This window comes from Littorina saxatilis, linkage group LG8 (genome assembly GCF_037325665.1).
Source record: "Littorina saxatilis isolate snail1 linkage group LG8, US_GU_Lsax_2.0, whole genome shotgun sequence".
NCBI classification, from domain to species: domain Eukaryota; kingdom Metazoa; phylum Mollusca; class Gastropoda; order Littorinimorpha; family Littorinidae; genus Littorina; species Littorina saxatilis.
Window position 1 is genome coordinate 59,576,443 of NC_090252.1, and position 21,648 is coordinate 59,598,090.

Sequence of the window (21,648 nt, forward strand, 5' to 3'; positions counted from 1 at the left end):
TTTTAATCCAAATATAACATATGTATATGTTTTTGGAATCAGCAAATGATGGAGAATGAGATGAACGTAAATTTGGATCGTTTTATAAAAGAAATATTTTTTTTACAATTTTCAGATTTTTAATGACCAATGTCATTAATTAATTGTTAAGCCACCACGCTGAAATGCAATACCGAAGTCCGGGCTTTGTCGAACAATACTTGACCAAAATTTCAACCAATTTGGTTGAAAAATGAGGGCGTGACAGTGCCGCCTCAACTTTCACGAAAAGCCGGATATGACGTCATCAAAGACATTTATCAAAAACATGAAAAAAACCCGTATGGGGATATCATACCCAGGAACTTTCATGTCAAATTTCATAAAGATCGGTCCAGTAGTTTGGTCTGAATCGCTCTACACGCACGCACACACACACACACACACACACACACACACACACACATACACACACACACACACATACACACACACATACACCACGACCCTCGTCTGGATTCCCCCCCTCGATGTTAAAACATTTAGTCATAACTTGACTAAATGTAACAACGTGTTTTAGGGAATATGTTGCAAATGTGAATAAGAGAGATAAGTTCTTAATGGGTTCTCGTATGACACCGTTTTAAGCCAAAAAGCATCTACCAAGACACATCAACAGTGTTTAGACCTGTGACATGTAAAAGTATTCATGATCTTCAGTCTTCTTGCTTTCCAGCTGGCTGAACTTTAACCCGTCGAAATCATCATCGCATTCTTCAGCCGTCTTCTCGAACGTGTTTTCATACAGTACTGGTTCGTCATTATGGCTTGGGGTCTGGATTCTGTTGTATGGGTCAACGTCAAGTACATTTGCTTCTCCGGCTGAGGTCTGCGACTTAGGTCTAACATCCTCTCCAACAGCAGAGTTGATAGCGATATGGCTGTAAACATCAGGGTTAGCTGCCTTTCCGGTTTGTTTGTCCAAAGCCGTCTCGGTAGTCGGAGGGTTACTGCAGCCGTCGTGTCGTTGGAGCTTACCCCATTGCAGATGTTCCTCTGTTGCTTTAGGGTTGACAGCAATGTGGTTGTAGTCATCAGAATGGGCTGGTGTGTCTTCTGTACTCGAAGGTGTCTTGGTTCCAAGAGAATAACCACAGGCGTCATGTGTGGGGAGCTTGTCATTCACTGGGTCCTGAACACGTTCGTGTGTTGATTTGGAACTGATGGCGATGTGACTGTAGCCATCGGGGTCGGTGAAAGGGTCCGGTCTTTTGCTGCCCATACGAGTGTTGGCCAAAGCGTGGAAGTCGATCTCACCATTGTTGTAGTTTTCATCGTCGATTGATAACATATCTCCAGAAGTAGGCGGCTTGTCTGCTGGCGTGTTTTTACAGAAGTGGACTCTCCTCATATTTCTACTTGCATTTCGAGAGTTCTTCTCCTCTTCGTCGTCTTCGTCTAAGTCAACATCAATATAGGTGTGATCTTCTGTGTCAGGGGAGAGATTCGCACCGCTTGTAGACCAGGTTGTTTGGCTAGCGGGCGAGATATTTGCTGACTGAATAGGTAGGATTGAGTCTGGCCCCTTATTATAAACTGGGTTGTCTACAGACAGATCCTGGTGCTTTTTCTTTCTTTTGGTGCCACGAGTAGTTTGGTGTTTCTTATTGCCCGAATCTGAAACACACCAAGTTCACACTAGTGTGTGCATTGTATTGTTCATGTGTATTAGCAATGCAATGAGATTTGATTGTGTAGTTATCCTGTTTAAAGCAATTCAGAGCGGTACTTTTCATTAATACGAGAGAGAGAGAGAGAGAGAGATAGAGAGAGAGAGAGAGAGAGAGAGAGAGAGAGAGAGAGAGAGAGATAGAGAGAGAATACGAATACGAAAGTTTAATTGCTATAGGCCATCGGCCCCTTGCAATGGGGATAGTACACATCACGCGCAACGAAGGTACGGTACAAAAAAAACCCGGGTGGAAACCCGAACTCGGAATTAGTATCGACTTGGTCAAATCCAAGTCGACAGTGTCTTTCGTCTGCAACCAATGTCAATGTGATCGATCGCGAATAACGATGCTGTTTATATCAACACAAAGGCAGAGACATTCACAGTCTTTCTCCAGTCTTGAGGAATGTTCGTATTACACGCACATATTCTTGCAAGTCTGTGTTTAGTTGCTCAATTTCTTCCTTGAGGCAGACCCTGTTCACCTGCTGCCCTCTCCGTAGGTAAAGTATGTCCCGTCTCATGTCCTCCAAAGCTGTTTCTGCTGCAACTGGTATTACGTCATACGTTCTGGTTTCAAACATTTCACAGTCAAACACAAGAATACAATCGTCACTTTCAGCAAGCAGCGTTTTCTTGCCACCTTTGGTCTGACATACTATTTTCTCCACCCTATTGTTCCTGAACGTAGATTTCAGCTTTGTTTTCTTGTTCTCAGGCAGTGTTGAAAGTATATCGAACAACGGAGCTTCATTTGCCCCAACTTCAGAAGACTGGTTGGCAGTGTCAATGTTTTCATGCACACAAGACAGGCTTACTTGTTTGTTGATACACAGCGTGCTATCTGGGTCAGGTGTGTCGTCATTCATGCGTGAAGAAAGCTCTGCGGCATTCAGAGGGGCGAGCATTGACACAGTGGAATGTGGTGGGATGGACAAGCTAGGGTCACTGGCACGTGCTTCACGGCGTGACTGACATCAACATGGACGCTATTTCTGGTTTGACCTAGATCAGACTTATTGACTACTCACTGGTTATTATTGTTTTCCTCGCTCTGATGGTTTGCATCAATTTGAGCTGTAAACTGAACATTGTTTCTGTTCATGCCTGCCTTGGCACTGTGCTGTTCTGCTCTTCGTTGGTCTCTTCTTTGTTGGGCTGGTGGCTTGCGTCTCCATGCACCGGTCGGTGCGGGTGTCATGGCGAAACCCCGGCCGTCCTTGCCATTTCTTAAGCGAAGAACGAACACTGCTCCTTCATCTGTTCCGGTCACCTTCCACGATGCCACCGTGTTTTTGCACAGTAAGGTGGATAAGATGTCTTCTGCAGCAATAGGAAGTCCTACGACTGGCATTTTGGAGTTAGAAACGCTGATAATTCAGGAGCTCAAAAAACGTGTGTTGCTCCTTTGGCACGTCGGACAACAGAGAGAGAGAGAGAGAGAGAGAGAGAGAGAGAGAGAGAGAGAGAGAGAGAGAGAGAGAGAGAGAGAGAGAGAGAGAGAGAGAGAGAGAGAGAGAGAGAGAGAGAGAGAGAGAGAGAGAGAGAGAGAGAGAGATATGGGGACAACAAGAGAGACAGACAGACAGACAGTGAAACGCAGAAGCAGACAAACAGACACATATACAAACAGACAGACAGACAGACAGACAGACAGAGAGAGCGAGAGATAGAGAGAGAGAGAAAGAGAGAGAGAGACAGACAGACATACAGACAGGCAGACCGGCAGGCAGACCGACAGACAGACACACAGACAGACAGACAGACACAGACAGACACACATAGATATAGAGATTATTTGGTACATCAAACACAATGTAATGTGGTAGAGAACAAGATTGGGTATGCCTGAGCACTTAACGCTGTGTATTTCAGAACACCAACAGTACATCAAATGTAAAGTTTGTGTACGTTTGATATACTTTGAGATTGCTTTTGTATTGTTTTTCCTCTTGAAAAATGTTTTTGAACAGATTGATGAAGTCAGCCTTTGAAACAACGATTGTGCACCACGACTGCTAAAACAACTAGCTACATTTTGACGTCCGTGTCAACGAAGACGTTCACCGTTTCATCAATTAGCAAAATACTTAAAAAGCTTTTCATAGCAAGATAAGGAGAGTTTGTGTTGTTTTCAATTGTCATGAATTATTATTATGAGGCGCGAACCTGTCAAGAATAGAATAGGCAACCGAGACTACTCGCGCATTACACGACGTAGCCAAGTGACGTATTCATGTGACGTATCCAAGTGTACTGACGTAAACTAAAATCGTTTCACGAGAGGGTCGTTTTCCGCAAGTCCACGGAACGAAGAACGCTTGGAAGAAAAGCCGTTCCCCTTCTTTGAAGGAACCCACGGTCCAATTGATTCATTCATCTTCCTCTTCCTCATGTTGCCGTAATTGTGGAGAGAGATGTAACCAGACTACTACTGCTATTAACTTGATGATGGTGTCTTGAGAAGAAGAGTGATGACCCAAACCAGGAGCGCGGTCTTCAAGACCAGTCAAGTGCTGCACGTCATCTCGAGTACCTTTTCAATGACATCGAGCTAAGTCAAAACTTCATAAACATTATGTGTATTCCTTTTGTTTTGATGTCCTCCAAGGGGAAGTTCTGAAGAACGTTTGCGGCAGCGGAGTCACGTTAGATTACCATGACAGAATTGAAATCCAGCAGCAATAGACATTTGATCAGAGTGTGCTGTGATGCAAGTAACATGACCTAGCTTGAACAGTGTGTGATACATTTAGTACGATACTGATATTTAGCAAAAATATAGACTAACCTGATTAATGTGTGCTGCATTGCAAGAATCTTATTAACACTATCCATGTATTAAATTATGTAAACCAATGTTGACCTTTCTCCGCTACTTCGAGAGCATGGGAAAGAGTGAAGGAAAGTAAAGTCAAGGCAGTACCTGTTTCTTTAGCTAATACGAAAAGGCGGCGTGTTTTCCTTCCATAAACTTCCTTTGGAAGGCGCACGCAGAAAGAAACAGGCTGACGAAAACTGACTTGTGACATATGGGGGCTTCGTCCGGGATTTTGTAACTCGTAATTTCAATTTGGCTTCCCCAAACAAATTTTCTTCAAACAAATTCCCTATTCGTTTTTCGTTTGTGTGTTCGTCCGTTCATGTTCATCATCGTATAAATCAACTTTTGTATTTATTCATGTTTATAGTTAGTTCATCATTTAACGATAACAGAGTCTGACGTGTGTGCTTCAGCACACGGGAATAATCCAAATGAAGAGTGACGCAAGGCTTTGACGTCACTATAATAATTCACGTAAAGCACTAATGTTATAGTAGTTTAGTTCCCCCTATTTGGCTGTGCTAAACAAAAGGCTATAACAGAAGACAGTGGACTAACACCCTGTCAGGCCATCCTGTGTCCCTTAGTCGACAAAATTATAATATTGTTGGTCGCCGTGGGAGGTTGGTGGGCGAATTGGGTTATATACGAGGGATAGCACTCATCTTCGTCCAGAAGGACCGTGGAAGTGAAGTTGATTCTGCAGACAGTCACACTTCACAACGCCAAGAGTAAGGGTTAGGAAATTTAGATTATTGTCTATACAGCAGTAGATAATTGAAGAATCTTATTTCGACTTACTGTGCGATAGAATCGAGTTGATATTAATATAGGCGAAAGGTCCACGTTGATGGAGCGCCGATGAGATATTAAAATGAAGTTCACTCGATAGAACGGTATATTGTTTGACATATACCAGAAGAACCATAAATTCTAGTGTTAGGTATCCGTGGTTGTAAAAGGATATTAGAATGGTTCAGAGAAATCGTGTCATTGGGACACGTAACGTTTACTGAGGTAACGTTGAACGTTCATGAATTCAAGTAGCAAAGTGAGCTTCACTAAAGTAACACTTCATTCTATAGTGGGGGAGTTTTCTCTCTCTAGTAAATAGTGTGTGAAAAGCAGTTTAGTCAAATCGGTTTTTCAACCGAGCATCACGTATTTGCAGTTTGATTCAGTGAATATCTGTGTGTGAGTTAACGTAAAGGATATGCAAACATCCAAACACCCGAGTACTAGGGCGCATATAGCAAGAATGAACGCTGACCCGCAGAACCAGAATACGGCCGAGGCAGTAGTCTCAGATGTTGAAGGTGGTGACACATATGTCAACACCCAAGGAGAATCGAGCGATAATGATTCTCAGACGTTAGGCGCGCGTGTAACGACTTATGTATCCGCTGCGAGTAATGAACGTGCAGGTCCGATCCACCCTGAAAAATCCGGATTAGAGTGGACTCGCGAACTTTTGGCGATAGGACGAGAGTTAGGACTCGAAGGCAAAGACTTGCGTGAGTTTGTAGCTGAAGAACGCGCACGAGAGGAACGAGAAGCTCACGAACGCGAACGTGAACGTGAAGAACGCGCACGAGAGGAACGTGAACGTGAACGTGAAGTTCTCGAACGTGAACGTGAACGTGAAGTTCTCGAACGCGCACGTGAACGAGAAGCCGATCGCGCGTTTCAGCTAGAACAGTTGAGGATACAAACGGAAGCACGCCGAGACAACGCCAACAATAGACTGATTAAGTGTACAGTGCCAGTGGTAGTGCTAGTGGTTATCGGTACTTTTTTATGTGTTGACGTCAGCGATGTGTGCGCAGTTCAAAGGTTAGGGGTCAAAGTTTACGGATGCTTCCTTCGATCCGCTAACGAGCTGTGGTTGAATCGACGAAAATAACGAGCCCCAAAAGGTATGTAAAAACTGAGCGAACGCTTGTTTATTTACACGATTATTTATAACTAGTATGTTCCTAAACCACTTAATGGTACAAATGTCAGTTTAATGTGTGATATAATCCTGGTTTGATGCTGTAATTCAAGCGTTGAACAGAGCAAGCTTTTTCACATTTCAAACACACAAAAAATGGCCGATTTTGAGTTGTGTTCAGTTTTTCGATTCAACCTTTTCGATTTCGATTTCGCTTACTATCTGGAACTGGAAGATGAGTTATGCAGTGAAAAGTTGCAAATGTTCCAATCCTCTCGCTGTTTATGTTTTGTTTTAAGATCGATCTTCATGGATGCCAGGGACCAACTTGAGCTTGCGGCGTGGGACGAGGATGACGCAGAAGATGATTTTGTTGTCTTCGCACTGCTTGATCAGGTTAGCAAACAAGTTGTCACGTTTCAATATATCACTCAAGGTGATTATGAACCGGTTAATTACTACTAATTAACTAACCACACCACGATCCACTCTCGCAGGCATACAATTAAATAGAGTCAACAAAAGTATAAGTTTCAGACGCCTGTTTATGTATAAACTCTCCACCTCCCTCGAGCCTTCACTCAAAATATGTTCCTTTTACGTTCTCAACACGTAAAAAACCAGTGTTCACTGACAAAATGCCAGTACTATGTAGAAAATTATAGTAACACGCTGAACCCGTGTAAATACAGTCGAAATGAGAATGTTCTGTTCGAAAAGCTCTAGTTCGTGCAGGTGTCGCACACCCCACGTTGTCACTACTCCAATGAAATCATAGATACGAAAAGACAACGGTGGTCAACGGGGTGCGTACGACATGGTGCACTTAGCTTTATCTCTGCTGCTGCTGCTTAGCCGGTATGCTGGTTAGTCGGTTCGCTGGTTAGCCGGTCCGCTGGTTAGCCGGTTCGCTGGTTAGCCGGTCCGCTGGTTAGCCGGTCTCCTGGTTAGCCGGTCTCCTGGTTAGCGTAGCCTCAACAGTTCCCGCCAGAGTCAGCCGTGCCGATGTTACGGGAACGTAACGAACGAACGAAACGAACGAACGAAGGAAGGCTGCAAACAGAAAGCATCGGTGCACTAAACATGTCAGCTACCCCTCACCCACCACCTTAAAACATGTCATCTTTAAATATCTCATCGAGCACGTGGCCTGCACAAAACTGACTTTTTACAACAACAAAACAGCCATTTTCCGTCCTTCTCTCCCTATCTGCAAAAACCATATACAGATTAGTATTTTAGCGTCACAGAGAGTAAATTATGCGCTAACCTGGAAAGAACAACAGAGAGTATTTCATTCCACAACACAGACTCATCAACAGCGTTAAATAATGATTTATTACCTCAAAAGCCTATGATTGTAACTCTCAATGGAAGCAAAGTCCGCCTCCTCCCTGGAACAGTCTCTGTTCGTCAACAGTGACCCAAAACGTCCAGAACCCCTTGTCGAATCCTTATGCGAAAGCCATCGCCGACGAAGGAAATGTGACGACTTGTCCTCAGCAAAATACGTGGCAGAGGAAAGGAATAACTTGTGGAAGTTCCCCTAGAGTGCCGAATATGATACTCGGTGAAAAACCATCATACTCTAGTAACTGTGTGTTAGGTCCTTCCCCTTCTGCCGCTGGGTGTCAAGTGTGTCGTCCTTGAGTCTCTGACAGACCACCTAGCCAAATACACGTGACTGACCTTGTCACCAAACCAGTCCAGCTATACACAGTTTTGCCTCCCCAAGCAGGAAAAAGACACGAGAAACTCAATCCCTGAAAATCCCGTGCGCGCTGTCAGCGAAAAAAACCGTCAGCCCTATGACAGCAGAAACCTGCACTGTGAAGCTCGTGCGTTTCAAAACATCCGTGCTCGGGAGCACTGTCAGCAAAAACTCTGCTGTGTCCAATATCACGCACAGGCGCTTTCTATCATACATTGACCCAGAACAGGCACTCCACTGAGTGACGCTTTCTTGGTCTCTGTCACCCGATCGTGACACACCTCCCCTCTTCAAGACGAAACCTCGGTTTCGCTCACAGTCATGTTCTCCTCTACAGCCCGAGAGAGAAAGTCAGCTCCAACATTGTTGGCGCCCGGAATGACGCGTACCGTGAATTGGTACGGTTGGAGAATCAACGCCCAGCGCATAAGTCTGGCGTTTGCCAACCTTGCAACCTGAAGATATTGCAGAGGTTGATGGTCCGTCTCCAGACAGAAAGGTCGTCCGTACAGGTACGCTTCGAACTTCTGGATGCCCCAGACAATGGCGAGACACTCGCGTTCAACCGTTGCATACGCTGCCTCGGCCGAGGTCAGCTTACGGCTGGCGAAGCAAACAGGGTGCAAAAACCCCTCTGTCTCCTGAAGCAACACTGCCCCAAGTCCCTTCCCTGAAGCGTCTGTCCTCAGCACGAAGTCCTTGTTCAGGTCTGGTAGTCGGAGAATAGGCTGACTGGTGAGTCGCCTCTTCAGGGTGTTGAATGCGGAGCTACATTCCTCAGTCCACACTACAACGGTCGGTTGTAGTTTCTTGGTAAGGTTGGTCAGTGGTAGAGCGATTTCGGCAAAGTGCGGGATGAAGCGTCTATAGAAGCTGGCTAGGCCCAGGAAAGACCTGACTTCTTTCTTCGTGCGCGGTGGCTCCGCCTCCCGAATCTTCTGGATCTTGTCGTCCTCTGGAACGAGCAATCCCTCGCCGACAACATGACCCAGGAAAGACAATTCCCGGAATCCCAAGTAGCACTTGGACGGTTTAGCTCCCAGATTTCCGTCCTTCAACCTTCCGAACACGTCGCGCAGGGCGTCGAGATGTTCAGCCCATGTCTCTGTCGCGATCAGCACATCGTCGATGAAACTGCTGATGTCCTCGCGCTTCAATGGTTCCAAAAGTTTCCTCATCATGCGAGTGAAGACGGCACCTGCATTCTGTAGACCAAAAGGCATGACTGTCCACTGGAACTGGCCGAATGGAGTGGTAAATGCAGTCTTTGGGCGGTCTTCCTCGGCAACTGGGATTTGCCAGTATCCCTTGGTGAGGTCCAGTTTGGAAAAGTACTTGGCCTTGGCCAAGTGACTGAAGAGGTAGTCCACATCAGGCATGGGTTCCGCGTCAAACGCCGTAATCTTGTTCAGCTTCCGGTAGTCAACACAGAACCTGACGCGTCCATCCTTCTTCTTTACAAGCACAATTGGTGAACTGTAGGGAGAGTTCGCTGGCTCGATGACGCCCAACTTCGTCATGTCGGCGATTTCCTTCCTGACCACCTCCTTCTGGGCATGAGGCATGGGATACTGCTTCGTCCTCACTGGCTGTTTCTCCAGCAAGTCGAAGGTAAACTCCTCTAGATGCGTCTGAAGTGGTATGTCTGTAAGGACCCGTGCTGCATCCTTCAGGATCTCTTGCAGGTCCGCCTGCTGGTCGTCCCCAAGATCAGGTGAGATGTGCACGTCCGTGAGATCCTCACTAGCCTCCAGCGGACAAACTGGTACCCGTCCTCCTCCCTGTTCTTCCGTTGTCTCGTCCATCACGACAGCAACTGCTTCTGTCACTTTGTCCTTTTCCCCGTAGGCAGTCCTCTCTATGTAGGCGCGCAGCAGGTTGGCGTGGTACAGGCGTGCTTTCCCGTTCATGACGATCCTGTAGTCGTTTTGGCCCACTTTCGCTGTCACCTCAAAAGGTCCTTGCCACTGCAGTTGTAGCTTGTTGTGTTTGACAGGTAGAAGTAGCAACACCCGTTCTCCAATCTTGAAGCTGCGCGGCCGTGCCTTGCGGTCGAATCCTCGCGCGTAACGCTGTGCTGCTCTTCCCAGGTTCTCTTGAGCCAATTTGCAGGTCTCTTCAATCCTGTTCCTGAGTTCTACGATGTAGGTCGCTGTCGTCTGCACCTCCTCGTCAGCTTCTTCGTCTGTCCAAGCCTGACGCAGGATAGCCATGGGACCGCGTACCTGTCTGCCGTACAACAGCTCGAATGGGGAAAAACCCAAGCTCTCCTGAGGAACCTCGCGGTATGCAAAAAGCAATGCTGGGATGTACCTGTCCCACGTGCGTGGTTTCTCCTGAGCTAGTTTCCTCAGCATGGTCTTCAAGGTGCCATTGAACCTTTCCACCAGTCCGTTGCACTGAGCATGGTAAGGAGTGGTGAAGTGCTGCTCCAGTGATAGCAGTCGTGCTGCCTCCGCCATCACTCCTCCCGTGAACTGCGTGCCTCTGTCGGTGAGTACCTCTGATGGAATTCCCAGCCGGGACCACATAGTAACCAGAGCCTCAGCTACTCGCGTGGCTTCAATCGATTTCAGAGGGATCGCCTCTGGGTATCGAGTAGCGTAGTCCACCATGGTCAAAATGTATCTGTTTCCGTCCTCAGACGCAGGCAAGATGGGCCCGATGATGTCCACTGCCACCCGACGAAAGGGTTCGTCGATGAGCGGCATCTTCTCTAAGGGGACCTTCCTCACCCTTCCTTTGGCAACCACCTTCTGGCACTTATCGCAGGACGCACAGAAACGTCGGACATCCGTGCAGATGCCTGGCCAGTAAAAGTGGCGCCAGACACGATCCGTGGTCTTCTTGGTACCAAGATGACCTCCCAGAATCGAGTCGTGTGCCGTTGCCATGACACCCTCGCGAAACTCGCGAGGCACGACAACCTGTTTGAATGTACCTTCTTGGTTGCTGAACTCACGGTAGAGCAACTTCTTGTCCCTGAGGAACTTTGACCTCCCATGCTTCCCGCTCAGCTTCACCTTCCCCGACTTCGCGTGCTCCCGAGGAGTAGCTAAGGTCGGGTCAGAATCCTGAGCCTTCGCGAGAAGCGCGGGGGTCACGTTCCCCAGGGCAGCTCGTGCAGCAGGTAGGGGTTTGAGAGGTTTGTCCTCTCGCTCCGCCTGTGCCCGCGTGAGCACTGAAATGACGTCGGGAGACCGATAAACGGGAACCTCCCTGGTGACGCCGTCCACAAACTGAACCCGGTTTCCAATGAGCAGGTCGCATGGAGGATCGTCCATGACGACGGCCACAATGGTCCCCGTGAACAACGGGGTTACGACCTTGATCACTGCCGTGTTCAAGTCGTAAGCGTGAGATGCCTCGGCCATTCTCACCCTGATGCTGTCTCCTGTGTAGGCCATAGCTGGAACTAGACTCGCCCGAACCACTATCATGTCTGCCCCTGTGTCCCGCAGACCTTCGCCCTTCACTCCGTTAACGTAGACGTTGCAGTGGGGCTGGAAATGTTTCCTGGAGCACGGAACGCAGAGTTGTGGGATGGTGCATGAGCTCGTGACGTCCCTGAACTCCTCACTGCCAACGAAGTGAACGCCCTTCTGGTCAGCCTGTCTCTTGTGGCAGTCCTTCTTCACGTGGCCCCGCTTGTTGCAGTAGTAACACTGGATGTCAGTTCTGGAACTCGATCCCTTGTGTCCCTGATCGTCCTTCCCGTCCTTGGGTCCTGAAGAACCCGAATTTCCCGTTTTTCCTGGCCGTGAGCCTGAAGATTTGCCGGAGATCGCCTGGGCGTCCTCGTGCACTCTGATCCAGTCGGCTGCCTCCTGAGTAGTCTTGGGCTGGTGCTCCTGCACGAAGGTCACCACCTCAGGTCGCAGGCTGGACATCAGTTGTTCCATGACTATGAGGTCGGCAAGGTCGTTGACGGTCCAGTCCTTTTCGGCCATCTCCACCCAGCGCCGCAGGTAGAGGTTAAGGCGTGCCACAAACTGATGACTCAGCTCGCCGCTCAGTCTCTTGCTGTTACGCAGACGTCGTCTGTAGGCTTCAGCAGTCAGGTTAAAGCGCTGGAGTAACGCCTTCTTAAGTGCCTGATAGTCTCTCGCCTCGTCGTCCTCCAAAGCGTTGTAGAGCTGCAATGCGCGTCCCTTTAAGCAGGTGCTAAGGCGGCTAGCCCACGTGGCCTCTTCCCACTTCTGGTCAGATGCAATGCGCTCAAACCGGCGTAAAAAGTCGTCGAGCTCGTCCTTGTCATCGTCGAACGTCGGCAGTCTCGTACGGTCGGCAACAAATGTCGGCGCGCTAGCCTGAGTAAGCGTACCCTTCTCTGCCTGTAGCTTAGCTAGTTCTAGCTGGAGTTCGCGATCCGCCTGTTTGTCCTGTCTGTCACGTTCGGCCTGTCGTTCGGCCTGTCGTTCCCTTTCTTGTCTGTCACGTTCATCTTTCTCTTTCTTTTCTTGTCTGTCTCGTTCATCTTTCTCTTTCTTTTCTTGTCTGTCTCGTTCATCTTTCTCTTTCCGTTCTTGTCTGTCACGTTCGTCTTGTCGTTCCTGTCTCTCACGTTCGTCTTTCTCTTTCTTGTCCTGTCTGTCCCGTTCGGCCTGTCGTTCTTGTCTGTCAAGCTCTTCTTTTCTCGTCTGTCGCTCTATGTCTTCCTTACGTTCTAACTCCTTGCGCTTAAGCAAACTACGCGCTCTAACGCGTGCGTCTCGCTCTGTCTGTTCCTCACTGCCAGGAGTCTCGAAAGTTATTCTCCTCGTCGGAGATCCCCCTGTAGCCATGGTTAGTTTAGCAAAGCTTTATCACAAAAGTAAGTCTAACGCAGCTATAGCTAGAACACGCGGTGATGAAAGCGGTAGATACAAAAATCCAGCAACCGGAAAATGCAGAAGAAAAATCCAAACGGTGTAGAACAAAACGCGTGGCCTACTTTATGGCTGCTTTTTGCGGTGAAACAAAGTGTTTCCCACAGCCGTGGCCTACTTTATCGGCTGCTTTTTGCGGTGAGACAGAGTGTCTCCCACAGCCTTGGTTAGGACAGAAGTCCTCGGACCCTTCCCCCCCAAAATTCCAACAAAGTCAAAATATGGAGAAAAATCCAAGTAAAACAAGACTATAGAAATGTAACCTGTTACAGAATGCAAACAACAATGTAGAGAAAACTGAGTAAAACGAATAACAAATCCGCTAACCCCGCTCAGCTCTCTGCAACGGAAAACTCTGAACGTACAACAACAAAGATTCACAAACAAAGGAAAGGGAGGTAATCACAGTTAGCGCATACAATAACTCACAAATTACAATTTACATTTCCTGCAAGATGTGAATCGCTTAAGGTGTGGTATATGATCAAAACTATACAAAAAAGGGTAGCACCAAGCAGAAAATAAGTCGAGCACTGACGAGATTATCTGCTCTTAGTTATCCTTAATTGGTGGGTCTTTATCAGTTGGAAATTAACTGAGTAAATCCCGGCTTGGCCCCCACGTGTCACGTTTCAATATATCACTCAAGGTGATTATGAACCGGTTAATTACTACTAATTAACTAACCACACCACGATCCACTCTCGCAGGCATACAATTAAATAGAGTCAACAAAAGTATAAGTTTCAGACGCCTGTTTATGTATAAACTCTCCACCTCCCTCGAGCCTTCACTCAAAATATGTTCCTTTTACGTTCTCAACACGTAAAAAACCAGTGTTCACTGACAAAATGCCAGTACTATGTAGAAAATTATAGTAACACGCTGAACCCGTGTAAATACAGTCGAAATGAGAATGTTCTGTTCGAAAAGCTCTAGTTCGTGCAGGTGTCGCACACCCCACGTTGTCACTACTCCAATGAAATCATAGATACGAAAAGACAACGGTGGTCAACGGGGTGCGTACGACATGGTGCACTTAGCTTTATCTCTGCTGCTGCTGCTTAGCCGGTATGCTGGTTAGTCGGTTCGCTGGTTAGCCGGTCCGCTGGTTAGCCGGTTCGCTGGTTAGCCGGTCCGCTGGTTAGCCGGTCTCCTGGTTAGCCGGTCTCCTGGTTAGCGTAGCCTCAACAGTTCCCGCCAGAGTCAGCCGTGCCGATGTTACGGGAACGTAACGAACGAACGAAACGAACGAACGAAGGAAGGCTGCAAACAGAAAGCATCGGTGCACTAAACATGTCAGCTACCCCTCACCCACCACCTTAAAACATGTCATCTTTAAATATCTCATCGAGCACGTGGCCTGCACAAAACTGACTTTTTACAACAACAAAACAGCCATTTTCCGTCCTTCTCTCCCTATCTGCAAAAACCATATACAGATTAGTATTTTAGCGTCACAGAGAGTAAATTATGCGCTAACCTGGAAAGAACAACAGAGAGTATTTCATTCCACAACACAGACTCATCAACAGCGTTAAATAATGATTTATTACCTCAAAAGCCTATGATTGTAACTCTCAATGGAAGCAAAGTCCGCCTCCTCCCTGGAACAGTCTCTGTTCGTCAACAGTGACCCAAAACGTCCAGAACCCCTTGTCGAATCCTTATGCGAAAGCCATCGCCGACGAAGGAAATGTGACGACTTGTCCTCAGCAAAATACGTGGCAGAGGAAAGGAATAACTTGTGGAAGTTCCCCTAGAGTGCCGAATATGATACTCGGTGAAAAACCATCATACTCTAGTAACTGTGTGTTAGGTCCTTCCCCTTCTGCCGCTGGGTGTCAAGTGTGTCGTCCTTGAGTCTCTGACAGACCACCTAGCCAAATACACGTGACTGACCTTGTCACCAAACCAGTCCAGCTATACACAGTTTTGCCTCCCCAAGCAGGAAAAAGACACGAGAAACTCAATCCCTGAAAATCCCGTGCGCGCTGTCAGCGAAAAAAACCGTCAGCCCTATGACAGCAGAAACCTGCACTGTGAAGCTCGTGCGTTTCAAAACATCCGTGCTCGGGAGCACTGTCAGCAAAAACTCTGCTGTGTCCAATATCACGCACAGGCGCTTTCTATCATACATTGACCCAGAACAGGCACTCCACTGAGTGACGCTTTCTTGGTCTCTGTCACCCGATCGTGACACAAGTCAAAGCTTAGGTCTAGCTTCTAAAGGCATTAAAGGTTCCGCTGAAATATAATTGTCAGGAACAGGCGTATATTTTGGTTATGGCCGGTGAGGTTACTTTGGATTGGTTATGGTTAGGTTTTAAATGTTGTTCATGTAAAAAATTAAATGTTTTTTTGGTTAGATTTCATAGTCATGATAGTGATCTTGTCTGAATCAACAGTGATAGTGATATTGGGTAGATCTAACACTTACACCTAGATTTGGTTTCCGTGTGACTTTGTTACTTACATTTAATGGTTTATAAACATAGAGTTTTAACTATTTACTGTTCAAGAATCAAAATCAAATGGAAACTGATGACCAAATCTGCAGTCAAGAGTTTTAGTTTCATCAAAGCATGAATATTATTATTAAGTCCACTCTCTGTCACAGAGTCTGTGTCACTGTCAGTTTGTGTTCTTGTGTCATTTTAATTTCATAGCAATACATGTACTTTCAAGAAGGACGTTACACTTACTGGTTCTATCAGACTTTTAAGCACAAGGCACCTTGGTTCTAGTTTTATTATTTCTAGGATCAAATTACTTCAGTACAAGGAAACTTCTGTGTTCTAAAACATACACAGTATTTATATCAGAATACTGTCAACTGGTGCTTTTTGAGATGCACAGTTGAAACTATTTATCCAACATGCTTCAAGTTCAACCTGTAAGGGTCATTTTGTTATGCAGGGGCGAATGAACAATCCGCTTGGCTAGTAAAAACAGGCTCGCAACTCACCTGGCTGGCCAATTAAAATTCTTGTCAAATGCAACCAAAAGGGTTTTAACGCTACTGCAGATCAATTGTGGTAACTGGTATGTATCGGGGCGGCGAAATTTCTGCCAGGTTAGTGACTTTCTTGAAGTTACTCGCCCAGCTGGCGAGTTGAAATGTTGGAGTTTAACTTTCCCTCTGTTAGTGTTACCCAGTATTGATTTGAGTAGCTTCAGCAGAATTTTCAGGCTAATTAATTGAATAAAGTGTACAAGTGATCCATGATTTCACTAAGTTTAACCTACATTTCAACAGCCAGAAAGAAGGGCCTATGAGGGTCAGTTCGCCCTCGATCACTTCACAGCCATCGAATGTGAGGACTTATTTCGCTTCAGCGCGGAAGAGATTCGGAGACTGTGCGCCCTTCTGGGAATGCAGAGGACTATGCAGGCGCCTAATGGAATGAACAATCAAGGAACCAAGGCCAGTGGTGAGGATTTATTTTTTTACCCTGGTTGCTGTGAAGTTGAGTTGTATTTCAGTCAAAATGATAGTTTAATGATCCTCCTGCATGATTTGATTCGCAAACTCATGAAGTTTGCATTCACTGTGAATATTCAGTGAGTTGTTTTTACTATTTCAGGTTTCGTAAAAGATTAAAGCGGAGCGTTGAGTTGGGGCATAATTTATTTTGGGATTGCTTAAAATCTAAAATTTGAACTATGTATTTTGAACTTGAATCACAAAATGTACCTGACTAACTTTAGCCCCTTTGGTCGACACAGTACTCTATTTAGACAATAGAGAAATAATAGTGAATTGGTTGTGCCACTTACTGACTTAGTCTGTGGAGTTGAGTGAAATTATTTTTGAAATATGGTAACAGGATAAATAAAGATGCGTTGATACTGATAATTTATTCATATTAGTTTAAAAAAATAAATGAATATTTTTTTTACAAGTTGACGAAGTGGCCGCCATTGTTACATGAAAACTGTTAATGTGCAAAGGACTTATTTGTTTTAACTTTTTTTTATGATAATTGTTTTTATTGATTTTGTCTTCGTGGTGTCCCCCCCCCCTTCAAAAAAACAAAGATGTATTTTGTTCTTGTCGGGTAACTGTTTTTGTGTGTGCAGGATAGCCAGTAACTGTGTCAAACCCGATAAATAGAAAATCAAACTGATGATAAGCATGTTGGGCTGGATATTTTAAGGCGCGTGAGAAAACTTTTGCAGTGTTATTATTTTGAACTTGAAGACTGTATGAGAATATGCCTCTCCACACACATTCGCATACACACTCACCAGGGGCCAGTTTCATAAGATAGCAGGGAACCGACTGACAGTCGATCGACTGCCCAGTCGATGGACTGTGGTTGATCGCCGTGTCACCGAAAAGCGCGTTTCATGAGCGAATCACCGTCACCCGCGGACAACCGCAGTCGACCGACTGTACAGTAATCCGAATGGCCAAGTCGAGGGCTAAATTTAGCAACATTACCACTTCCGTTTGCTCATTCGCACGTGGAAATGGCCGATTTCGAAGAAAAAACAAGTCTCGGCCCGCTCAAAATAACAATGACCGAGACTTTCAGTAATTCCTTCGCGTGACGTCAAACCCTCTTACGCCATAATGTGACGTCTTCAACACATAACCCTGACTTGTCACCTGGATTACTGCGTCATGATAGATACATTTCGAAGAACAATCACAAGGTTTGGCTCACAATCCAAAAAAGTGTGAGCATTCTGCCATTGACTGTGCGGATAATTACATTTATTTTCGGTTTACCGCAGTAAGCCGAACACAGTGTTGGGGGGAGAGCATCACCGTGTTTGGCCGACTTCCGGTGAGACGACCCGTTGTCGACCGACTGAAATTTTGTTCGTGAAACCCGATAACGTCGGATTACTGTGGTTCTCTCGGACAACTGCAGTTGGTCGACTGTGTTTCTGGCTCATGAAACTGGCCCCAGGCTCATTTGAATTTATGATTTTTTTCAGGATTGGAGGTGCTCTGCATCTGTCTGCGGAGGTTGGCTTACCCATGCCGGTTTGCTGACCTTTCGCAGATGTTTCATCGTCCCAAGCCGGAGTTGTGTGTGCTGTTCAAGGTAGGTATCGACTTCATCTATGATCAGTTTTCTGACAAACTAACAAACCTCAATCAGCCATGGCTGACAGTGCCCCAACTGGAACGGTACTGTGCAGCTATACATGCCAAGGGGGCTCCTCTGGAGTTTTGTTGGGGGATGGTTGACGGCACAATACGATCAATGTGTCGCCCAGGCCATTTGCAACAAGAAGTGTACAATGGCCATAAGAGGGTGCACTCTCTAAAGTTTCAGTGTGTCGTGACACCAAATGGCCTTGTGGCAAATGTTTTTGGGCCCTTGGTTGGTCGACGACATGACGCAGCTTTGCTGAATGGTAGTGGCATTCTTGAACACATGCAGCAGCACATGGTCACTCCAGCAGGAGATGAAATGTACCTGTATGGGGACCGAGCCTACCCCTTGACCCCTAACTTGATGAGGCCGTACCGTGGACAGATCACAGAAGAGCAACAGGCCTTCAACACAGAAATGAGCAGGGTGAGAAACTCTGTTGAATGGGAATTTTCAAAAATTGTTAGGCTGTGGGCATTTTTGGATTTCAAAAAAAATTTGAAGCTGTTCTTGTCCCCTGTAGGGAAACTCTACCTGGTTGGAGTTTTGTTGTCCAACTGTCATACTTGCCTACATGGCAGTGAGACATCACAGTTCTTTGGACTGAATCCACCAACACTGGAGGAGTATCTCTACTAATTGTCTGTGTAGCTCTCAAGTAGAAGAAATGCTCATTCCATTGATCTTGTGTCACATGGTGTTTGGCATCCAAATGGCCAAGCATCTAAACAAATTGACCCTGTAGAAGGCTTTAAATTATTAACATGATTTCACTGCTTAGAGATGGCCAAATCTACTGCCCGGTCGCCTGGTGGGAGTTCAAAATATGGTGGATAACCCGGTTTGCAACTACAAGTATCTGGTCAAATGCAATTGGCGGGGACGTAGCTAAGTTGGTAGCGTGCTGGCTTTGTAGCCAGTTGGTCGCTATCAGCGTGGGTTCAATCCCCACGTTCGGCAAGAGATTTATTTCTCGGAGTCAACTTTGTGCAGACTCTCTTTGGTGTCCGAACACCCCCGAAAAAGATCCCAAGTTCACAGCAAAAGTATCAGGGCTTGGAAAACACGAAGACACGCATGCATGATCTTTCATCTCTGATTATCATGATCGTATTTCAATACTTTGACAAGACAAACCCAATGCTGGTGTGTCGAAGAAGACAGCCACAGCGGGCTTGTTCGAATCAAAGTATCACACCATATTTTCAGCGTATTACCAACACCTGTCCCAATATAGACCAGTTGGTCTAAGAGGACGTTAAACCCTAATAGTCAGTCAGTCAGTCAAATGCAAAAGCAACTTTTTCAGTGGTACTTTATTGAGTTAAATTTGAATGTCAAACAGAATGAGGCAGAGCGATGTTTAGATGTCAAATAACCAAAGGGAAGTAATCGCTCTTAATGCATACGACATGTGTAATAGAGTAAGCGAGAGTTGTTCTAAGTCGCTTGTTCATTTCAATGCTTGTCATTCTCTCAGGTGCCAGGAGAAAAGGTTCCGTACAACTCTCGCTTACTCTATTACACATGTCGTATGCATTAAGAGCGATTACTTCCCTTTGGTTATTTGATATGAGTTAAATTTGGTTAAACCAAATAGATGCTGCACATTCAGACATTTCTGTCGTCTGTAAAATTGACACACAAAAAAAGAAGCACCCAACTGGGGCGCGCTTTAAACGTTTCATACTGGCTGCGGCCTGTTTCTTATTTCGCTACTGATTCCAAACAAGCATATGTCTATTATTAAGTGAACCTGTGTAAAAAATAAAGCCAGGTAAGAACCCAGCTGACCTCCATTTATTGATCATTTGTAAAATTGTATGCTCTTGTCACTTGTGTATAAATACATATCTGATGGTCACTCATACTGACATTGAACATAATTTGTTTGTGTGATATATACCGGCTTTTGACATATCTTGCAGGACAGTGACTTTCTTGAAGTAACTGCTGGTGCTACTTTGCTTCATCAGCCTGTACAGCTGTACTTGCTTTCGCAAATTACTTTGGTTTAAGCGTGTTTATTCAAATTCTCATACACACGTTTCAAACAATAACAACATTAAGAACGTTAACAAGCAGATTGCTTATGGACGCGTTCTTGAAATTACTTTAGTACATGCTATTCTTCATTATGCATTAGTGGGTGTGCACATGGATCTCTGACATGGGTACTGCTGTGTTGTAATTTGTATTTGTAGTTTGCAGGCAGAGGCAGAGGGTCTTCTTGTCTGCCCATACCTCGGTACCAAGCGGCCACTAAACAACCCTCATCACCAGCCAGGCAGTCACATGGGACTCTCCACTCTTCACTGAAAATCTTGTTCTTCAACCATAACTTTTTCAAAGACACTGAACTGTCAAATATTTGGGCTGTGTGGATTTGCCTCAGGACCCGTCCTTACAAAAGATCCAATCTTCTTCTTCTACATTCATGGGCTGAAACTCCCACGTACACTCACATATTTTGCTTGAGTGTATTTTTAACGTGTATAACTATTTTTACCTGCCATTTAGGCAGCCTTGCGTCACTTTCAGTGATCTGTTGGAATGTACATCTTTATTTGCTGCTGGCCACTCACTCATCCTCTATAAGGGGTAGGGGCTTAAAAAGTGTTTGGTTTGGTTCGATCCTCACGTTCGACGAGAGATTTATTTCTCGGAGTCAACTTTGTGCAGACTCTCTTCGGTGTCCGAACACCCCCGTGTGCACACATGCGCACAAACAAGATCCCACGTTCACAGCGAAAGTCTCAGGGCTTGTAAAACACGAAGACACGAATGCATCATCTCTTGTCTCTGATTATCATGATTGTATTTCGATACTTTGACGAGACAAACCCAATGCTGGTGTGTCGAAGAAGACAGCCACAGCGGGCTTGTTCGAATCAAAAGTATCACACCATATCTTCAGCGTATTACCAACACCTGTCCCAATATAGACCAGTTGGTCTAAGAGGAAGTTAAACCCTAATAGTCAGTCAAGTGTTTGGGTCGAAGGAAAAAAAGGATTGGTTGGGGCTACCCAAATCAAACTGGGGGGGGGGGTGTGGGGTCACGCCCACCAAATGTAGCTGAACACACCTGGAGCTAGACCTTACATCTTCATTAATTATTTTATTTCTAGTGCCATTACTTTCCTAAATAACCACATATTATTAACTGGATCTGTCCATGAATTGAAATGAGTCTGTACTATTTGCTGAATGAATTTTTGACTTTGAAAGTGAAACAAATTGAAAATCAAATTATAGTCATATGAAGTTAGAATTGGTTATCTACATATATATGTGTATAAGGTGTTATAAATAATTATAATTAATAGTACTTGAAGTTAAAGGGATTATTTTGAGTAACAGAACATACATTTGAGACTTGTTAAAATATTGCCCTTTGCATGGCAAAGCTTGAAGAAATAGTAATTAAATTCAACGTTTGAAATTGTATTACAGAGTGAGAGTTCAGTCCAAAGTGTGTATACATG

The 21,648-nt window shown here is 45.6% G+C and overlaps 2 protein-coding genes across 4 annotated transcripts in view; one reads left to right on the forward strand and one right to left on the reverse strand.

Annotated features, from left to right (window-relative positions):
- The window catches only part of LOC138973972 (uncharacterized), a 50,615-nt gene that overhangs the window by 16,557 nt on the left and 12,410 nt on the right, over positions 1–21,648 (reverse strand). Inside the window, exon 5 of one of the 2 annotated variants that reach the window (XM_070346666.1) lies at positions 1–1,656. This exon is cut by the window's left edge and continues 981 nt beyond it. The exons of the other annotated variant lie outside the window; for it this stretch is intronic. Coding sequence (XP_070202767.1) covers positions 662–1,656 — 995 coding nt within the window. The 3' untranslated portion in view covers positions 1–661. The remainder of the gene's footprint in view (positions 1,657–21,648) is intronic. 2 annotated transcript variants of the gene reach the window in all.
- On the forward strand, positions 3,859–21,114 carry LOC138973970 (uncharacterized). 2 transcript variants are annotated; one of them, XM_070346663.1, is made up of 5 exons: positions 3,859–6,451; positions 6,768–6,864; positions 16,307–16,481; positions 17,998–18,107; positions 20,366–21,114. In XM_070346663.1, exons 2-5 carry the CDS (start codon positions 6,778–6,780, stop codon positions 20,993–20,995), a joined length of 1,002 nt encoding a protein of 333 aa, XP_070202764.1. In that variant the 5' UTR covers positions 3,859–6,451; positions 6,768–6,777; the 3' UTR covers positions 20,996–21,114. The 2 variants fall into 2 exon arrangements, with proteins under 2 accessions (XP_070202764.1, XP_070202763.1); XM_070346662.1 differs by lacking the exon at positions 20,366–21,114 and having other exon boundaries at positions 3,866–6,451; positions 17,998–18,811.